This window comes from Mya arenaria, chromosome 4 (assembly GCF_026914265.1).
Source record: "Mya arenaria isolate MELC-2E11 chromosome 4, ASM2691426v1".
NCBI classification, from domain to species: Eukaryota; Metazoa; Mollusca; class Bivalvia; order Myida; family Myidae; genus Mya; species Mya arenaria.
The window spans coordinates 34,039,733-34,061,991 of NC_069125.1; the positions used below are offsets into that span (position 1 = coordinate 34,039,733).

A 22,259-nucleotide genomic window follows, 5' to 3' on the forward strand; every position below is an offset into this window, starting at 1 on the left:
ATCAGCTTGATAATTTCTTAATGTATATCATTTCCTGGATTCAAAAACAAAATTTAAACAAAAATTACCGTCAAGTAACAATTTTAATTAAATTTGAATTACCCTACCTCCATTTCAGAATTGTCGATAAAAACGACATCACCTGAGAGACAAGAACAATCCTTTATTTTATTTATTTTTCAACATTTTGGTAATAAGTTGGTAGCAGAGTAACAAGAAATATATTATTATTGATCACATCACCAACAAATATAATCATTTTATACTGAAATAGACATATGGTATTTCAATTTAAACATACTGTTTTGACCGCGTAAAATTGGAACATCGATGTTTAAAAGCAAAAATAACAAGTTCTAGAAATACTCATTACCTGTTCTTTATTAATAATTATCTTTAATCTTTTAGGAACATTATGCCAAATAATCAAAATGTTTTTAATTTAAGATCTCTAATAAAGGGTTTGAAATGTATTCAATGTGGCAATTAAAATATCTGAAGTATCATCACCAGGGGGTGAAAAGACTGAGGGATTGAAAGTCTTCATTTTGATAAGGGGTTGAAAAATTGTGGGGATCGACGAAAGTCCGACAGCCAGCATTGCGATAAGGGGGGTCGATAAGGTCAATTTTTCGAAATTTCTTAAGTATTTTATTCCATTTAGCAGTATTACTTACATAAATATGATTGTATGAAACAACAATTAAGTAGTTTAACTAGTTTATCTGAAATAGTTTTCCTTTAAACAAACTCAAAACTCCTTAAAAAGAGAATATTACACAATTAGTACCAAACCAAAATAGTGTACTGAGCTTGATCCTGTTACAAGGGATTTAAGATGTTTCGAGAAATATGTTTCTATACATGTCAATGGCTTGATAAAAAGGCCAAGGTTTCATAAAAATAATCCTCTTGACTGTCAAAAATTGCTGTGGGTTATTTCTTTAGTATTATACTAAGGGTTGAAATATTTTTAAGATGAAAACGAAAAGAAGAAAAGTCTGACAGCCAGCATTGCAATATGGGAGGTTGATAGAACCATGTCTACGGCTCGATATACATGATATATATAGACATGGTTTCATCATCCTCTCACATAAATATGATTATCTACCGTCAATGGCCGTTTGAATCCGATTAAGCAAACGCCGTGTTGACTAAATTGGGTATTCCGGAGTCGATGCTATTTATAGTTTTGAGATAAAAATAGAACAAAACAGGTAAGGGTACTCGGAAATGAGTTGCATTCTGTCGCACGTGAAAAACAAAACATAAATAAAAACAAAGTACTGAAAATAAAGTGATTTGTGGTGTTTTAGGTCGTTTAGTATCAAAATTTACGACCAATAGAGACAGAAATGTGAATTTTTAAATTCGTTTTTAAAGGAGACTCCCCTATATTCTAAATTTATCAACATACAAAACACGAATCGGGTGTGAACGACAGCAGAACGAGGTCAGCTGGTTTGGAATGATTAACTCAGCCAAGAAATTTTGTTTGTTTTATTTACCTTGAATTTTCTAGACTTGCTTGACATTACCGGAAGCACGAATGACGGAATACAAACTTGTAGTCGTTGGAGGTAATTAATTGATTATGCTTTAGTACCTTGCATTAGTTATAAGTTTTGACAGACAGTTGTTAATTGGTTACCCCACCCACCAATTTGACATTATAAATTACAGTATTTTTCACATTTAGCTCGTTTGTTTTTCTTAGGACACATTTCTGGAACAGAGTAGGTACACTTACTTCAATTAATGTCAAATCTGTTTTGTATTTCTTGCAAAATCTATTGTGATTGGTTGATAGCGGTTTGACAATTCCAAAAATTCTGCTGATCAAATGACAAACTTCATAATAATGGCTTGTGAAATTTTTACTTAATGAAGAAAATATTTATTATGAATAATAATTTCTATTTGCATTTGCAACGGTCTTAACAATGCATCTTTCTAGTTAACTATAATTCAACAGTAATTCTTTCGCATTACGGAGGTTTGGTCGACTCTCCAGTTCGTCACACTTGTTCTATATAATAAATTGCCAAGATGTTTCGTCACACCTATACGCAGTTTCGTCAACTTAATTGTTTAGAACTAGTTCACACATTTATGCTAAACCAATTAGCTTAAACATTTGAAGACCTAATTGACCGCACATGTCCGCGATGTGTCTGAACGTTGGCAACATCGTAAATGCAATTCAGGTGTATCTGCTCAGCAGTACCAACAGATGGTAAAAAATGAGCTAAATCTGGCATGCAGATGTGATGAATGCTAAATGGATGTCGACGATCAGTTCATTCTACGGCATCGATAGATATAACTAAACCGGCTATGAACATCAGTGCATCGCTGATACGCCTGATGTCTACAACATTTGTCATCAGAGCAGCCAACGAAGTAGCAGACGACGACGCTGATCACGAAGTAGCCGAAGAAGGAGCAGACGACAAAGCCAACGCAGTAGCCGCCGACGAAGTAGCAGACGATGCCATCAGCACCAACGCCGCTGATGGTATCCTGGAAGACCGGTTTGACATCTCGAACAGGACCTTCGATCGACCCCATCATCCACTGGATGAGTCGCTACCCGACAGACCCCTAGAGGTTCCTGCTGATGTACCGGTGCAAGCGAGGTGGCCAGAAGCTCGTCAGTAGTGCCAGATACACATACACAGCTCGCCGTAACAAGGGTGGTCGGACTTACTGGACGTGCAGTATAAGAAGCAAGAAGATGACTTGCCACGCAAGCGTCAAGCAATTAGGTGATATGTTCACTCCAAGCATCGTCGGCCATGTCCAACTGGCCGATCCTGGTGCATCATTTATTAACAATGCTATTTTAGCCACAGTCATGTATCACATAGATAAATAAAACATGTGCAAAAACACTGTTTTGAGTAATAAACGATTCCACACACTCCGCTTGTCAACATACACATCAAAAGGTAAAATATTCAATAAAATGGTCTACTGAAATATTCCTTTCTTCCTAAATTGGTGTTTGCTCACACCTAATAAATTGGACATAATAGTTGCATTAATTACCAATTATAATAAGGTTGACGAACTGTAAAAATATGTTGATGAAACAACTACCCATTTTGTATTATAAAATAAGGTAAACGAACTGGTAAGGTGACAAAACATCTGGTACCCATTCTTTTCTATCAGGTTGTTTGATCGAAAATTATTTAAGACAAAGATGGCCTATCAAAGAAAGTTATATTATATACTGGATTGCAAAAAGCAACAAATCGCAAGTTTTTGCGCACCAACATAAGTTGATAGACCTTTTATGATAACCTTCGTAAGATTGTTTGCCTAAATGTCAGACCATTACTGTCTCATTTCACTTTTTTCATTACCGCTATCCTCTCAAGTTTTTGTCAAAATTAGGACTCCCTTTGATGTAAATGATATACATGTGAATATTTGATTATCGATCGTTGATAAGTTTAATTCATCTGATAAACAGTAGTATAATGGTCTGATTTTCAATACTATAATTATGTTTAACATATTCTTCTACTATCACTATCTATCTATTTCTTATAGGTTTTGTCAATTTTGGGAGAAAAAGATTGTCAGATACTGATCAAAGCAAATTTCCTTAAGGTGAACCTTGACCACAGTCTTAACCTGGTTAAAAAATCTCAGAGTTGTTATGATGCCTTTAAATTTAATTGATGTATGACTGTAAGAATGTTGTTAACTCTTCAGTGTTTGTCTTTATTTTTACAGCGGGTGGTGTTGGCAAAAGTGCACTGACCATACAGCTTATACAAAACCAGTAAGTTATTCAAAGCACAACCTTAAGTGTTTGTCTTATTTATTACAGCGGGTGGCGTTGGCAAAAGTGCACTGACCATACAGCTGATTCAAAACCAGTAAGTCATTCAAAGCACGGCCTTTAGTGTTTGTCTTATTTATTACAGCGGGTGGCGTTGGCAAAAGTGCTCTGACCATACAGCTTATACAGAACCTGTAAGTCCTGCAGTGCTCAGCCTTAACATGCTCCGGCAGCATCTATATACATTTAATATTACAACTGACTCCATTATGGAGTTGCTGTCCTCTGGGAAAAAACTGATGATCGAGTATTGTTAAAAATTGATAGTTTAAAATTGAGTTCAGAAATAATCGTTTGCATAATCTTGGAATCTAGTATTGCAGTGTCTGTGTGCTGTTGTAATTTCTCTGAAAAAATATGGTATAACACCATGACTTATTCGTTGTTCGTTTAAAAAAGCTCAAGCTGTCCAAATAACAAAAATATAGCTTATTAATAAGTTCATTTAAATATAACAGTGTTATTGTTGTTTTAAACCACTTAAGTGAAAGAAATGACTTGACCATTATTTTTTGATGATAGATTTAAAAGTGGCCGTCAAAACATTACACCTCCCCAAAATAATTTCAGCACTTCAGCTGCACGGTGGGGTTTCTTTTTGGGTATTTTGACCGATTCTGGTACTTAAAAAATGTTTGACCAAAAACTTTTAAAAATGAAGCTTAGTCCTCTGTTAACATTGTAACACATTGCCACTGTCAGGGTTAGGGAAAAGTCAGGGAATTTTTAAATTAGTCAGTGAAATTTTGGAATAGGAAAAATTCAAGGAAATTTGAAACCTAAGATCGATGGCCGTGGAAACAATTTGTAAATAGCAGTAAGAAGAAAATAAGGCAAAGGCAGTTTCTTACTTCCTTGCTGAAAAAAGCTAGTACACTCCATAAGAAGAAGAGGTATTAAGGGTTGGCTGATGGGGAGGATGGAAGCCAACATTATTAATTATGCTCATAGATGACCTATTAAGCTCGCATGATCAAACACCGATAGTTTGGCCAGGGAAAAGTAAGATTTGGTCAGGGAAAAGGCTCGGATTTTATTTATTTATGATTTGCGGGAACTCTGTGTAATGACAAACAAATTGTTTCCTGTTGACGTCTTGTGTATAATCCACAGTAGTAAGTCTTGGACACCACTTTATTGTATTATTACTGTGTTTTTTCCCCCTTCTTAGGGAATGGTGATGGGGTTCATCAATAGTTAGAAAATAGTTTCATTATGGCATAAAGGGGAAAACTACTAACATGATTCATCTAATATTCAACTTTTGTTCAAACCTTTTGTTTAAAAGGGAATAATACTAACACGATTCATCTAATGTTCATCTTTTTTTCAAACCTTTGTTTAACAAACATATGGTAATATTCATGAATGGCACTATATTGCTGCTATTGCTCAATGTTGACAGGTCAATGCTCTTCAAAAAAAGAGTATACTTTTTCAGGAGAGAAATTGGGCCCTAAAAAGGATTGAAAAATAACACTGTTTTATAAACAACTATATTTTGGTTTATAATTAGTGTGCATGGGTTTAAAGTTTAACACACACACCTTTGCATCAGTCTGTTTATTTGATAACTGAAGTTACTGAGTACATGTATATTAAGATATTAAATCAAAGTTGTTGGTTTTTAAAAGCAGATAACAAAAAATTAGTAAACATACATATAAAGCATTTAAATTGTGCTACTGCAAATAAAGGTATAATTTTCTCTTTTCAGCTTCGTGGAAGAATATGACCCTACAATAGGTATGTTAACTATTAAAGTGCGTTAAAATATGATAGATTTGAAAATGGTTTGTAATATTGTAAGGCCAAAAAAATTGGTTTGGTTACGTTTACCATACATCTTTTCCACAAAGGGTAGGTAGGCTTTTTATTTATTTTTGGTAGGCTTTATGTAAGGACGTTATTGTCAGCGTTGGGGTATGGCGTTAAAGTAATATTTTGTTTAAAACTTCAGAGGTTTTTAAACAAAATAGTAAAAGACAAAATAAAAAGATTTTTTTGATATTTTTTTTCCAACAGACTTTAAAAATGGTAGGGTTGGCACCTATTTCGTAGGGTAGGGTCGGGTAACCGGAATCAAAGTTGTTGGTTTTTAGGCCTTATGATACACAATATGATTTAATGAAAAGTAAAATCAAAGCAACCTGTATGTGAATACATACATATTATTGATATTCACAGCACTGCAGTTTTTATGAATGGTATAACGGCATTGTATGTGGAACAAGTCGAATAACTGATTGAAATAGTTTTCATTGAGTAAAGCCTATTGATTCAATAAGAAAACAGATGAGCATTGGCACCTTTCTCTCCAGTTTATGGTTGAAAGACACCCAGACTTAAAACTTGTCTGGTTAAAATCAGAAATTGTCTGAGGGCGTCGTTGTGCAAAAATGTTTGCTTCAACTCTCTCAGTATTCAAGATATTAAACTGAAACTTGGTACACATGAAGTCCCAGAACACTGGCTTTATTATTGTTGAGTTATGCCCCTTGGTTAAATGGTGGTCGTTTTGTTATCATTGAACCAACTCATTACCAGGAACAGTTCTTTTAGGGAATAGATTAGTTTCAAAGGCTGAACAATTTCTTAAGTGACTTATTCCAACTTCAGACATAGGGGTAAAATAACCCTCAAGGGTGTTTTTGTTTTATATGGGCATTAGGCCGATTATTGAGCCATATATTGTGTGCCTCTGTGGGCATATTTACCCATTGGGTAATTCTCGTCATATTAAAGCTGCACTCTCACAGATATACCATTTTTACAACTTTTATATTTTTTCTCCTGGAAAGAGCAAATTTTTGAGTAAATATCTGTCAACCAATGATATAATGTTTCTGACAAAAAATCAGATCGTAATTTTTCATATATCCATTCGAATTAAATGTTTTATGGCTATTAAGGTTTAAGAAAAATGCATTAAACATCAATTTTTGAACTTAAATATAAAAAAAAAATTGTTAGCAGTCTTATATAACTGGTTGCCATGGATTTTTGCAAAAGACGGCTCGTTCCAAGACAAAAAATTAAAAAGTTGTCAAAACGTTCAATCTGTGAGAGTGCAGCTTTAACATGTAAGCATGAATATTTAACTACAGTGAAGTCCACATGAATAGGAAATTTTGTCTCTCTCTATATATATTTATACATTAGTTTGGCAATATACCTTTCAGTAATAATCTAGACGAGTTTGTTTTGGCACAGGTAACTGCATTGTTTGATGGTCGAAGTAGGTTGACAGCTGCCTTATCTCACCTGTTTCAAGTTTGTTCATAGAAACTTGATAATGTTTCCCAAGACAAATGAGTTTCTCTCACTCTGATTAAAATCATATCCTGAATACTCTTTGCATGAGGAAGACTGAATACTTTTAATAGTCGGATTGGAGCAGCACTTTCTTTCACCACTTTAAACTGTGTCTTTATATCAATTTGTTGGAGAATAGTATTTTTTTTGTTTCATCATCTTTGAACAAATTACTGGGTGGTTACAATCTTCAAATAGCAGTATGGTTTAAATTAAATTTCATGCACTGATGGATAAATGTTTCATCTTTAAAAAAAAAGAAAAACACTATTAGTTCAAAGCAACTTGTCTTCCATAGTATTCTAACTGTCAGGTAATAAAGCAATTACAAAGTAATTTTTCTTCAATTACCAGCTGTATATAGGTATATTTAAAACCATTGATTTTTTTGCAAAACAATGTTAAGTCTGGAATATGGCATGTTTTTGTGGGAAAATCTCAGTCAAGGACGCTATGATCAATAGGTTTCCAGGCCCTGCTGTTCGAACAGATACAGGACATTCCCCAGTCATGATTCACATATAACACACATGCATTCAACAGGCGGCAGGTTTATTTCGGTTGATGTACTTAAAATGTAGGAAATTAAGTCAAGATATATAACAATAACAGCTTGACAAAAATAACAAAGAGCATGTTACTGTTAATACTTAGTTTGCAAGTTTTTTATTGCTATAACACTCAAGATCTGAGTGTGGTAAAGCGAAACAATTGATTTTTCGTGATATGATGTAAAAATTACCCTGGCAAGTCCTAGAAACCTTTTGAAATCTCTTGCCATGAATGGCTTTCTGTTTAAGTAAGAGTCTAATTCCCACCGTTGTAGAATTGTACTGCCTCAGGTCAGCTGAGAGGTTAGAGTTTGATATAAAAAATATAATATTTGCATAAAGAAAAATTAAATACACACAGCCTTGGCATTGAAGTTAGGCTTATAAAAACTCTTATGGTTTGGGTTACCCAACCCTTTCAACACAATAGGCACCGACGCTACTTTTTTATAGTCTGTTAGTTAGTGGTTATTTTTGGTTAGTGCATATTTAATATGTAGTTATGCCCCCACAAAGTGGCGGCATATAGGGTTGCCCTTGTCCGTACGTACGTCTGTCTGTCTGTACGTACGTACGTCCCGAAGATTGTTTCCGATCTAATTCTTGAAAACCGTTTGTCCAATCCTCACCAAACTTTAAACACATGTTTGTGACCATAATATCTTGATCATGTTCGATAGTCATGGAAATCGCTTTAGTCATTTAGGAGTTACGGCCCTTTTTTGCCAAAAATACTTCAAAAATATATGTTTCCAATCTAATTCTTGAAAAGTATGTGTCCAATCCTCACCAAACTTTACATACATGATTGTGACCATAATATCTTGATCAAGTTCGATAGCCATGGAAATCGCTTTTGTCATTTAGGAGTTACGGCCCTTTATTTGCAAAAAAAGACTTGAAAAATACGTCCCGAAGATTTTTTCCGATCTAATTCTTGAAAACTGTTTGTCCAATCCTCACCAAACTTTTAACACATGTTTGTGACCATAATACCTTGATCAAGTTCGATAGCCATGGAAATCGCTTTAATCATTTAGGAGTTAGGGCCCTTTATTTCCCAACAATACTTAGAAAATATCTTATCCGATCTAATTTTTGAAAAGGATTTGCCCTTGTGCAGATTATCCTGAATAATCATTATGGCTTATTTTCTGTGACAAAAAATCGAAGTGGGGGCATCCGTGTCCTATGGACACATTTCTAGTTTAAAAAAAGGTTTATAATGAAGATTACTTTATCGCAATTCCCCAATGATGACAATTATATTCTTCATAAAGCTTAATAAAAAATAAAATAATAAAAGCCCACCCACCCTACCTTTTTTTGGACAAGATGTACCCCTAACCACACAATTATTTTGTTTGGCCATAGAAGAAATAAAAAGAGTTTTGCTGGTTGTTTATATCGAGGAGTAAAAAGTGAAGGACTCTATCTGCCTCATTATTTTATGTCAGTTAGAACTTTTCTGCTAGCTCCCCTTGCTACATAATATGTTAATGAAATCTGAAACCAATCTGTAATACAATAACCCTTAATGGTTGTAAAATAGTTTACATCAATGCTTGAAGAATATTGATGTTGAACTAAAGTTACATCTAGTAATGCGAATACAATAACTAGCAAATGACATGCAAAGTGAATGAAGAAATTGACGATTTAATACTTGCGAGCGTCTTTATGGTATCCGTAAAGGCGATATATAAGTCACGCTGGAAACTATAGTAGGGGCTAGCTTTCCATACAGATTAAAATTGGATATGGGAGTTACAGAAAGTGATGAAAAGAGGCTGAAACCTTCAATAACCTGTTTCAATAAGATATTTTAACCGTAAACATTACTCTGCCTAAGAGTGCTCAGGTACACCTGTAGAGTTATGGGAAGAATCTTGGCAATAAATTTCCTTAAAGATATTTTTTATTGAAACGCAGTTTATGCCCAAAACCAGGTTACGCCTAGAAATGAAAAACAATCTTGGGCCTTATGATCTTTTATTAACTGGGGGCTTGGTGCTTTTCTTTACACTGGACTAGAGAGGGTGGAAGCAACAGACAGAAACTAAAATTTCTCTAAAGGTATATAAATTGAAAAAATATATGCAGGATTCATGCTAATTTTTTTTTATTTGTATCACACTGGGGATCCTTCTGGGTTTGAAAAGATGTCGCCATTTTTTCAAGGAGGTTGAGGTGGCTCCAGGCAGCACCCTTGTGAGGGATCAGAGGAGGCAAAGCTTGTATATTCATGTTTATATGAGACAATTTGGAACTATATCTGACTAAAAATAGGAATATCATTAACACTTTATTGTATGAATAGCACATTTTATTCACCTATTGTCATGCAATTGCATTTTTTTTTTTAATAAATGGCATATTTTATTAGCATATTGTGATTTAATTTCATATCCATTTCTATATTGACATAATATATGGGTAGATATAGACAATTAATTCAGAATTTCTAGGACCTGCTTCAGAAAGTACACTTATCGTGACCACACTTACTTTCTGTCACTTTCTCGATTGTCTGTATGTAACACTTTTGCTACTAAGTTTACAAGCATTAAAGGATGTCATTGTTAAACAAAATCCATAAAATTACAAGGAAATCAACCAAGTCGTGACTGCACGCCCCGAATTATCGGATATGTCGCAACAGTGGCTCGATTTATTTTCTGCAGAGACTGAATCGATTATCATTTAATAATGAATTATGAAAAATCATTGTCACCAAATTTGAAAAATTGCCGACATTTTGTTGCAAAATGGCGACAATGGCACTCGCCCTCATGAACCCTGCTTGGTCAGATACAACCTCGAAAATAAAGTTAGTTTGTGTTACAGGTACTTTTTTTTGACACTTTTAATTTACAACTTCTGTGCTACAATATGTGGCTTAATCCAAGTTGTTTTAGTAGACTCTGTTACACCCCCATCCCCATCCCCCCTTATGGTTTTGCCATATGTTGCTTTAAGCTTACAAGAGGTCATGCCCACCTGAGACCACCAAGCTTACACCGCTGGGGCCCGTTTAAATAAAGATCATAAGGCTTAATATCGTAAATTTCCAGTCGTAACTTCGTTTTGGGCGTTAACTTTTTTTTCAAAATATATATCGTAAGGACATTTATCGCAAAGATGTCCGTAACTTTAAGGGTGAACATGTACTTTTAAGCAGAGTAAGGTTCCCTACTAAAATATCTTTCTGCGAAGGGTGCCCTGGGGCCCATTTCATTAAAGATTTTAAGTTGTTAAGTGAAATTTTAGTGTCATGTTTTTGTTATTTTGCTACATATTGCAATGTGTAAGTCAGTCTACAAGTTGAAAACATTCTTGCGGAAGATATTTTTTTTTTATTTATTGCCATTTGTGATGATCTTATAGATTTAAGATTTGTGTACAGTAGAAACTCACTAAACAGAACAAGGTACGGACTGGGCAAAATTTCCGGTTTAGTGAGGATTCCGGTTTAGTGAGGATTTGATGTACGGAGTAAGAATTTTGTCCTCTAGGGACAGTTCAATATTCTTTGACGTTTAGACGGAAGTTGAGACATGATAAAAGCACATGCAAAAGTGATAAACATAATTAAACATTTCTGCTTTTTTTTTATCATCTTTTTTCCAAGTCTTAAAATAAAAAAACTCGCGGAAATGACCACTTCATCACCAATCAAAGTCCTTGATTTGAGTAACAAACAAACAAATTATCCGATTATCTGTAATTTAATGCTTGTAAAGTATGTTTGATAGTTTAATTAACGCACAGCTCTAATTTGATTCAATCATAGAAGTCTTTAGATAAAACAACCCTCCAAAATGATCACTTAATAACCGTTTCTAGTTCTTTATTTTCGCAATCATCATTATCAATTATCGTTAACACAACATCACAGGTGCAATATTTAAAGGCGAACCGGCTGTCAAAACAAAGTGACAAGCAATTCGCGAATTCCTCATACACAAAATCATTTTGACATGTTGGAACAAATATATGTCCGGTTTTGTGAGGTAAAATTACGTTGACTACTAACAAATTTTCTCGAATTTTTTTGTTTGGTATCCGGAATTCCGGGGTTCCGGTTTTGTAGGGATTTTTTTACATTGAAAATAGAAGGGGAAAACTGGGACTCTGAAAAAAGTCCAGTATACCGAGGATTCCGGTTTTGTGGAGTTCCAGTTTAGTGAGTTTTTACTGTAGTTACAACCTAGATTATTAAATGAAATGTGCCCTATATATTCATTATGAACATCATCACGGGTACAAGTTTTTACCTCCCCTGGTTGGAAACCGACACAAAAGTGAAGATGTAATGCTACTGAATTCCATTATGAGTTGTAACAGGAGGGTTGATTGAAGCTAATGTGTATGTTGTCATTACAGAGGACTCGTACAGAAAGCAGGTTGTGATAGATGGGGAGACATGTCTACTGGACATCCTTGATACGGCCGGGCAGGAAGAATATAGGTTAGTAGTCATTGACCACTTACTGGGTATACAAATACCAGTCCTAAGGAACAAGTTGAAATAATCCTTGTCATATGACTTTAAAGCACAGCTTAAACAATGAAACATTGAAGGGCAATGTAGTTTTTTACCATACATTACTTCATGACTAGAAAGTTTGGGCCTTTGTGATTTCAAGCTGACTGCAATAATAATATGAGACGATTTATTAATTATGTTCATTAATGCTCTGGTCTTTGTAGAATATCAATTTCAGACAATTTTTTGTTCTTATTTACTGATTAATAAAGTTGACCATACTTTAAGAGTGCTTCAAACTTAAGAAGAGCCCTCAAATGAGCTTTTAAAATTCCCCTTGCGGCGGAATACTTGACCCTTTTTGACCCTCTACCCCCTTTGACACCTATTGGGGGCCTAAAGAGTGCCACCCAAACCCATCACCAAAATGGTTTTATCCCTTCAGCTGATTGATCATATCCCTGTTAGTGCCAAGGGTTGTACACACAGTGCTATAACAGTGTCATAGTCAATCTTAAGAGAAAGAGAATTGTCAAAGCCTGGGTGTCACTGTGCAAAGTCTTATTATTTGGCCATAACTCTTAAAATTATTCATAGTATTCAAATAAAACTTAGTACACATGTTGCCAGAGACAATACACACATGTTTATCAATGCTTAACTCTGGCATTACTAATTGTCAAGTTGTTCCCCTTGTTTGATCGAGAAACAACATATGATAAGAGCATTGGTGTTCGTTCCACTGTGCTTTTTGTTTAGTTATCTATTTGCACTTTATATAAGCAATCTACTGGTATAAGGAAAATATATTTATCGTATTACCACTCCATAGGTAAGAAACTGCTGTGATAATAAGCATACCAGTGAATTGTGAAATATCAGGGTTCAAATTGCCAAGCCACAATACCAATTCTTTCACGGTTGCTGGAAACAAATTGCCATATAAATGATTCGCTATTGATTTTCACAATGTTTTTTCGCAGTCTGACCAATGCCATTTATATAAGTCATTGTTATTTAGGATTGATGCTGTATGTGTGTCTGTGAATCCATCATATCGACCACTTGAACATACTTGTATATTATTTTATATGTTATTATTGATAAATTATTTTGTTAAAATGTTGCAGTTTACCATATTTTGGTATAAACAATGATTTAAATTATAGGTTCAATGCTAAACAAATACTACCAGAATGTGAAACTGTTCTTGTGCGAACTATTTTTTTAATTCATAAACTGATACACCTAACCAAATGCCGGAACGCCTTAGGATGAATTTTCATTATGTTCATTTCAAGCAATGTCAGCTGATTTATGTGTACCATATAAGTCTGAGACATAACTGCTTGTATTAAACTTTCAAAAGATTTATTGTTCGTATATGTTTGACAGATCGTTTGACATGATCATACCACATATGTTGTAAGATTAACTGCTTCTTCAATAGTGACTGTATCATTCACAAAACCAAAGCGTACCTGTCATTTCAACATTGAATCTCTTTCAGTGCAATGCGAGATCAGTACATGCGGACGGGAGAGGGGTTTCTCTGCGTGTTCGCTGTAAACAACGCCAAATCATTCGAGGACATAAACCAGTACAGGGAGCAGGTACTGTTCCAGTTATCATCTTTGGTATCAACAAGCCCAAAATTCAAACATTACTACCTGACTTGAAAAAACTTTGCGTTCAAGGCCCCCATCTTCAGTAGTAACATCTTAGATCTGTAGTCAGTGGCGGATCCAAGATAACTGGGGGGGGGGGGGGGGGGCAAAACCGTCAAACCAACTAAAAAATGATTCACTGAGGTATTGAAATGACAAATTTAAAATCGTTGATGCATTTCAACACTTCATTTAAGAAAACTTTTAAACATGTTATATTGTGGACATGATACTGTAATAAAAATAAATGTTATGTATAAATATCAGCATTTTAATAGTATCAATTTAAGGTTAAAATTAGGTGTTTTTAGGGTTCATATGCTGGCAAACTGGGGGGCTAGTTCCATTAATTGTAGAGTTTGAGCTGTAGAGTAATAGGATAGGGCTGCACGCTGCCCTTTTTTTTGGTAGCACCTTTCTGCTCTCTGTGTGACCAGCATGTGCACCCTCAGGGTTCCCGCTGGCGATCGCCATTGTCGCCATTTGCGACAAAATCGCAAAAGTGGCGACAACTTTTCAAATTTGGCGAATTTATGGCGACAACGATTTTTTTCTAAAATATTTTCTTAAAATGACGTAAGTGGTGACCATGCGGCCTGCATGATAATCGATTCTGTCACTGTCATAAATCAAGCGCATCTGCTGGTGCGACAACAAAAATTAATCCGGTAATTAGGGCAAGCAGTCACGGCCCAGTCAACACCTCGCTAATTATTGCAGAATTTTATTGCTTTCACGGATAAACAATGACATCCTTTAACTGTTATGTCTCTTATTAGCAAACAATTTTAATATTTAGCTCAACAGCCTTGTTGTTGCGTAATTATCGTGTTAGTTTTAAATATGCAAATCGTAGAATTTTATGTTGTCGGAAAGTCACGTGATATGCAAATTTCGTAATGACGTTTACGCGCTAAAAATAGACTTGCTTTCGGTTTTGTCGCAATTTGTAATTGCTATAAATGCAGCATTTTAAGAATTCAAAAAGTGTCAAAAAGATTAACAGAAATCAAATAAATAGGATTAAACCCCATTTGATAAGGCTTCTAATATGTTGGCTGGAGTAAAGAGTAGGTAGACAAATTTCTATTAGGAAAGTTATGGCCCTAGTTTGACAATGTATATTTCTTTGAGTTTCCGTTTATTTTAAATTTATCTCATAATTTCACAAATGTATTCTTTTATTGTATGCAGGCATTAGACTGAAATCAACATATTGATGTTTATGTCACATTTTTTTGCAATATTTTTTTATTTATATCCTAGTCCATATACAATGAATTTTGTCAACAGAATAACAATTTGCTATTAATATCTTGTGCTTCATGTACAACAAAATGTTATGATTTGCACGACAATGTGCTAATTAAAGGCAATTTAAGGCTCTTAAAATGCTTAAACCCCATGAGCTTCAGAGGGCTTCGCCCCCACAAGGGCGCTGCCCTGGACCCGTAAGGGGGCCTATCGCGGCCCCCTTAACCCCCGCGAAAAAGTGGCGACAACTTTTAAGAACCCAGGGGGAACCCTGACCCTTTTGCCATCACAGAATTTAAGGCTCTATTATCATGAAATAGTTCCTATGTTTGCTGGATCATATTAATATTATTATTTTTGAAACTGATATTTATTTTTGTAAAACAAAAAGATGATTTTGTAATTTGATTAAAGTGCCTTTCTAAGTCTGAACACGAACTTGAGACTGTTCATAAACATGGCCTTTGGTGACCCAATATCATTTTAACAATCCAGGGATGTGATTTCGCGGAATTCCGCAGATCTAATGGCCCCAGGGACCCACCCCCCCACCCCCCCCCCCAAAAAAAAATAAAAAAAAAATAAATAAATAAAAAAAAATACATATATATATATATATATATATATATTTTTAGCTGATTTAAAAAGTTTATAGAGTGCTTTTGGTTGTAAGTGTTGATGTTCCAGTTTGTTCCAAATTTGAAATCAGAAGAACCCTCAAAAGAGCTTCTAAAAAGCCAGTTTTTCTTATATGGCAGTGTGCTTTTGACCCCAAAAGTACCCCCAAGAACCCATGGCCGAAATGGTTTCAGCCCTCCAGTTGCCAGGTCAATCACGTCCCTGCAATCACAATTTTATATTTAAGTTACTGGAGCTATTAGAGAATAAGCTTATTTGTGGTTAAGTTCTGATAAATCCACTCCCTATACAAGTAATTGTTACCATTTAACTTGTTCTTCTCCGCAGATCAAGCGAGTAAAAGATGCAGATGAAGTACCCATGGTCTGTAAGTAAAACATTCTTGTCTTAGTTTTCAACTTGTTTACAATCATTTGATCTGTAACCAAAATTCACATGTATGTAAAAAACGTCTTTGAAAGAGATCCAACTCTTAACTTTTTACAAATTAATATATGTGCATTTGAATTGGATACGTAACATTTTTGTACATACAATAGATTTATATTTTATAATAGAAACGAAAAGGTCCCATAAGATGTTATCTCATTAAAATTAAAGTTTTAGGGATTGTGGGCCATCTTATCTACCAAAGTATTGTAGTATGATTGCTTCTCAAAATCAATATTTCTGAATTGTTAAAAAATCAATGTCTTTACTAAGAGCTTTATCGGTCAGATTAGACTTAATGTAAATCTGTAAATGAATCTGAATTTGTGACACTTTCTTAATATTCAATAGAACTTTGTCATCTTAACGATATTTTATTGATCGCTTATTAATGAGATGGCCCTATTTTTTATAAAAATATACAGTTGAACACTGTTAATCCAAAATGGTAGGGACCCAAAAAAGTATTTCGGAATAGCGATAATTCGGATTAACAATTTTTAGAAAATGACAGAGATTGCGAACTTTAGTCATAAAGATGACGTGAAATACTAAGTCGTGAAGATTGCAATGTCGGTTACACGCTACCATAAGATACATTTGGTTTGAGTGATATTTCGTATACAAAAATACAATTTATTTAATAAATGACAAATAATTCGTTATTAAACTTCTTTATTAAAACAACATAAAACATTTAAAACAAAATGACAGCACATGTTTGCATTCGGAACATAGCACGGATTTTCAGTAGCGGGTCGAGTGAACAATGTAGCAATGGAATCTGATGAGACTTTTTTGTATGATATTCAGGTGTTAACCAGCAATTATATACACACTACATCACCCAAATGAATCGCTCATTTTCTGACATTGATGTTTGTAACATACACATGCTCAACGTCATTTTTTAACAAGCACTAACTGTGCTCCATTGTCACCTCAAGCCGTTTGCCAAGTGCATTAAAATATGCATTCACAGTATGGTGTGAATAACCATGACATGATCAACTTCAAAATAAGAATTGATAAAAAGGTGTTAAATAACAAATCGGGACCTTAGTTTTTACTTCGAAATAGGGATTATTTCGTTAAACAAAGAGGGAGTAAAATCGGAACCAAAAATAATTTCGAAATGGCGATAAATTCGGATAAATAGTGTTCGTAATAGCGGTGTTCAACTGTATATGACGTTAAACAAAGAGGGAGTAAAATCGGGACCAAAAATAATTTCGAAATGGCGATAAATTCGGATAAAAAGTGTTCGTAATAGCGGTGTTCAACTGTATATGACAATTGTGAACATATATATGATACTGCCAGGATTTTAAGTAACCCCATATGTGCACTTGCAGTGGTAGGAAACAAAGTGGACCTGCAATCACGATCTGTGGACACACGGCAAGCGAAGCAGGTTGCGGACAGCTATAACATCCCTTACGTTGAGACCTCGGCAAAGACGAGGCAGGGTGTGGATGATGCCTTCTACACCCTTGTTAGGGAAATCAGGAAATTTGTAAGTCTTGTTTGTGTATTTTATATTTTTCAATAGACAAAAATGGGGATGTGATGTGCTTGTGGCTTTCCGTGGATCTAAAAAATAAATAAAGTTAACTGGATGCTTTTGATTGTTTCGTTTTATTTGTTGTAATTATTGACACTCCAGTTTGCTAGTAAAGCCCTTAAAAAGCTTCTAGAAAGCCAGTTTTGATTTTGCGGCAGGGTTTTTCAAATCCTATTTTGGGCCTAAAGAGTCCCCCAAACCCATCGTTAAAAATGGTGTCAGCCCATCAGCTGCCAGGTTTATCACATCTCTGATTTTATATGTAACATTTCACAAGACAAACCTAAATGGATTTACAAGACAACAAGCTTATTGGTTGAAAAATAACAGATTTCTTTTGTATACCTGTGTTTTAAAAGCAATGTTACATATTCAGTTTAGAAGAGTTAAATTGTTTTTGTTTGTGATAATTGAACGCAACCAAATATGTGTAAAAGCTACATGTACAATTGTTTTTTGGTCTAGATTAAAAATGTTTTAGTCATTTTGATTACAATACATGATTTGAAATGATTCATAAACTTGAAATATTCAAATGACTATTACCTAAAACTGGAACCTTGCTCAGCTAATAAGTCATAATAAGCTGAGTCATGATGTGTTTGTAGCTTGTCTATTTCTCGAAGTAGAAAAAATCAAGGTATTATCATAGCCTTGCCGTCATTAGCAGCATCAGAATGCAAAACCTTTAACTTTGGCCATTATTATAAACCCTATGAGCAGCACTCTTGTTTAATGTTGTATGCTGATTCTATTGAAGTACACTATGCACTATTTCAAATTTACATGATCTCTTTCATGTTTACAGAGAGACAAAAAGGGCAAGTATTTACATGATCTCTTTCATTGTTTACAGAAAGACAAGAAGGGCAAGTCTAAGAAGAAGCCGAAGCGAGCATGCGCCATGTTGTAACACTTGTATTCTGCTCTCGTCAATCTCTCCCCATTTTTTTTATGCCTTCCTCGTACATTCTCTCTCTATTTTGGACGTTTAGCTCCTCGTGTGAATGTGTAAAGACACCTTGTGACCTGACCTAGCACTTTGTGTACATTTTATACATGTTAAAGGGCTTAGTGTTGTTTTCAGATCTTTGTTAAAGGTAACAACGTTGTTAACGTCATCGTTGTTAACTTCCAAATCTTTATTGCCCTAGAGCCTTTATTTGCACTTTTGTGATCTACAGTAGTTCTAAAAAGTTTTGACAACTGTTTTCACTGTACATGTTTTATTTTAAATGTGTGAGCATATGATAAAATGGTTCATCTCTACAAGTTAACAATGAAGCTGTTAAGTACGTTGTTAAATTTAAAAACATTCTGGACACTCCGCCCAATATGTAATTTCCAATTTCTTAGAGAAAATTTTATCAATGTGAAAACAATATTAAAATCAAAAAAAAAAATCACAATATAAGGTGTTTTAATTTATCATAAGATATATCGGAGAGTGAACCAATACTGCCGAAACATCAATACAACATCAATACAGGATTTATATCAGAGAGATTGGTGGTTTTGATATATGTCTTTCATATACTGTAGTCATGTTATCAATTGTATATGCTTATATTTTATTTCATGCAATCTGTACTTTTAATAAATAGTATATTGTATTCTATTTGTAGTTAACTATGTAAATTATTCTTATTACGGCTCAACGGTGTTTTAGGATTTATTTGTGTTTTCGGTCGAGTAATGAAATAATTTTGTTAGATATATTTCTTTTTTAGAAAAATTATATTTTGTGCTGATTACATTAAATTTTTATTATATTTAGTGCTGAATGAATTGTTTTGCTTTGCAATTAGATTATACTTATTTCGTAATCCGCATCAATATGAACAGGGTGAAAGTGGTCTAGTGGTATGGGTGTCCGCTTTCTCGCCTAAGAGGTTGTGGGTATGAGCCCCAACAGCGGTACTTTATCGTGGCCTCTCAAGAGGGACACAGTACTGGTTTCTGCCCAGGAAACAAACTCGAGAGTGATTTTATATCAGGGTTCAGCTGCCTACATGATCAAGCAAAAAATAAATTAGTACAAATCAATATAAATTTTCTATATTTATGATTTTTACCCAGTGATTAGTGAAGATATAAATTGTATTTTCATTGCATTTAGGCTAAACATATAGAAATGTTTGTTTCCGATTCCAGACCAACCCTAAATTTTTACGCCTGATCTTACTGTTTTTTACTTGCTACAGAACATTTTTATCGACCAGCAGCAGCCAATCATATTTAAGTTTGATAAGTTCTCCATTCTTGCATTAGAAAGATGAGAAAAGTAGTGTCCTTTTTTATAAAGTGAAATCGGAAGCAAACAATTCTTTTTTTGGGCCTAATGGATAATTTGTATCCATTAGGTAACATCTGTCTCTTTCTTTACATGAAAATTTCTAACATAGGCCAAACACACCTTTTATATTTGTGATAAAAACTTCTGTATGTTAGTTTTTAAAATCTTTTTTTTTTCTAACTGAGAACTAGGAGTTGTTAAATACACATTAAATCTTTGCTTAAATTCCAGTTTTGAATACGCTATTAACTGTAATGTTATACATGAATAAATACAAAACAATGGCATTCCAAGGTTTATCTCACATTTTGCTGCATGAAGATGTCATCGCAAAACATGACCTTGTAACATCGAATATGTTCAGTTAAATAGGGCTTTTCTAACAAACTGTGTCGCACATTCATCATAGTATGGAGATTTTGGTTATTTGTGACTTTTTTTAACAACCCTGTCCAAGTCTTGCTTTGCCCTTTTGAGGGATGGCCAGTGGTATTTGCTCACTCATGGCTGCGTAATTCCATACACATGTATTATAAGCTCGCCTGTTATTTCGAAGAAAAAAAGTCGAGGTATTGTCATAGCCTTGGTGTTGTTGTCGCCAATGTTGTTATTGAAACACTTCAACCATTGCCATAACTTGAACCGTTTGAAATATTTCCATAAAATTTGGTACACATGTTGCTGCAGTCAAAAGAAACATGGACAGCAAGGCCCATTACTCTGGCTTAAATGAGAGTGGAGTTATGCTCCTTTTTAGACTGTAAAATAAGCAGACGGGCGCTGGCTTTTGCTTTGCCTCTCTTTTTGTTTGTATATTTGTAGGCATATGGTTATTGTTCATTATCGTAATTGTGTTTTATCTATCACCTACATGTGTTTGTACGTTTTCTTATGAAAATTATAAGAATTTTATACATGTATTTTATATTAAAAAATCTTTTCATTAACAGTATACCGTACAATAAAAAATATATTTCATGCTTGGTGGCTTGTTGAAAAAAAAGTGGTGTATTATATCTGATAAACATGCCGTTTGGATTTGTGGGTTTATCAAAATATAACTTATACTTAAAAAAAAACAAATGTTTACGCATACGTTGCTGTGAAGAAAAATTAGTGACATCAGGTATGAGGTCAAAATTTGTTGGGATTTTCCAATTAAATATTAGTTATTATTTTTGTTGAATGATAAGCATGAAATATAAAGAAACATTGATTGTTTTAAAGATTGCAATATATTTCGTGCAGCATTTAAACATTTTTCCTCTGTGTAGTAAATTATTGTTCGAAATGAAAATGTAATTTGAAATATATATGTATTTCCAGTAAACAAATATTACAAAGTTTGGTTAGAATATTCCAGTTCTGCCTTCGGCTTTTCAATCCAGTACCATTCTGCAAATGCAGTGATCTCCCTTGAATCTGCAGTATTTGTATAATCAAATGGATTACTTTGACCATACCTCATACAAACAGCCTCCGGCACACGACCGAACAGAGCAAGGCTTCCATTTGACTACATATTTTAAGTAATTATCTTTTCTATTTAAATGAACATTCACATTTTTGCTTCATTAGACCTACCACCGTACTTGAATAAACTAGTTCCAGTTAAAACGTTGCATAATTTATTATAATCTATGTTTAATCTGGAATCATAGTTGAACAAGCTTTATACATGAAAACATATGATGTATGTTCCAACTCGTACATGCAGCCAAATGTTTATGCTGTTTCCACTCTTTGTTTCTCAATTGTAGACGTTACATATGTTGTACATGTTTAGTTGGTCTCGAAAAAAGTATTTGTACTAAATGTGGTTCTGGGCCAGTCTTTATCAAACTTTTTAAGTCATTTCCTTACTTAAAGTCAACTTTTTTTTCTTTTTTTTTATTATCAAATTTAAAGAAATTTTGTTACATTCTTTTAACATAAATGTGTTGATTTTGAATGAAGTCTTATTGAAATAAAGTATTTCAGAAACTTTAAAGTCATGATTTCATATAAGTGAGATACTTAAATAAGGGAAATTATTTTAGTTTGGCAATGATTGAGATGCTTAATGAATATCGGCCCTGACTTATCATTACAAATATGGGGAATACATAGTAACATCCCTTTTATATTTCATGCAAATTTCTTCATTTTCATTCTTTGACAATTTGGATTAATAAAACATTAAATAATTACGTGTGT

General features: G+C 34.1%; 1 protein-coding gene across 2 annotated transcripts; it reads left to right on the forward strand.

Annotated features, from left to right (window-relative positions):
* Positions 1-1,423: 1,423 nt before the first annotated feature.
* Positions 1,424-22,250, forward strand: LOC128231687 (GTPase HRas). 2 transcript variants are annotated; one of them, XM_052944762.1, is made up of 8 exons: positions 1,424-1,583; positions 3,751-3,799; positions 5,577-5,605; positions 12,112-12,196; positions 13,725-13,827; positions 16,102-16,141; positions 17,559-17,719; positions 18,624-22,250. In XM_052944762.1, the coding sequence occupies exons 1-8, from the start codon at positions 1,553-1,555 to the stop codon at positions 18,678-18,680; spliced, it is 555 nt and encodes a 184-aa protein (XP_052800722.1). In that variant the 5' UTR covers positions 1,424-1,552; the 3' UTR covers positions 18,681-22,250. The 2 variants fall into 2 exon arrangements, with proteins under 2 accessions (XP_052800722.1, XP_052800723.1); XM_052944763.1 differs by lacking the exon at positions 3,751-3,799 and adding an exon at positions 3,848-3,896.
* Positions 22,251-22,259: the final 9 nt, after the last annotated feature.

Coding starts and splice junctions, on each gene's coding strand:
- LOC128231687 (XM_052944762.1), top strand. CDS start 1,553: ATGACGGAATACAAACTTGTAGTCGTTGGAG. Junction 16,142..17,558: donor AGATGAAGTACCCATGGTCT/GTAAGTAAAACA, acceptor GTGCACTTGCAG/TGGTAGGAAACAAAGTGGAC. Junction 17,720..18,623: donor TTAGGGAAATCAGGAAATTT/GTAAGTCTTGTT, acceptor CATTGTTTACAG/AAAGACAAGAAGGGCAAGTC.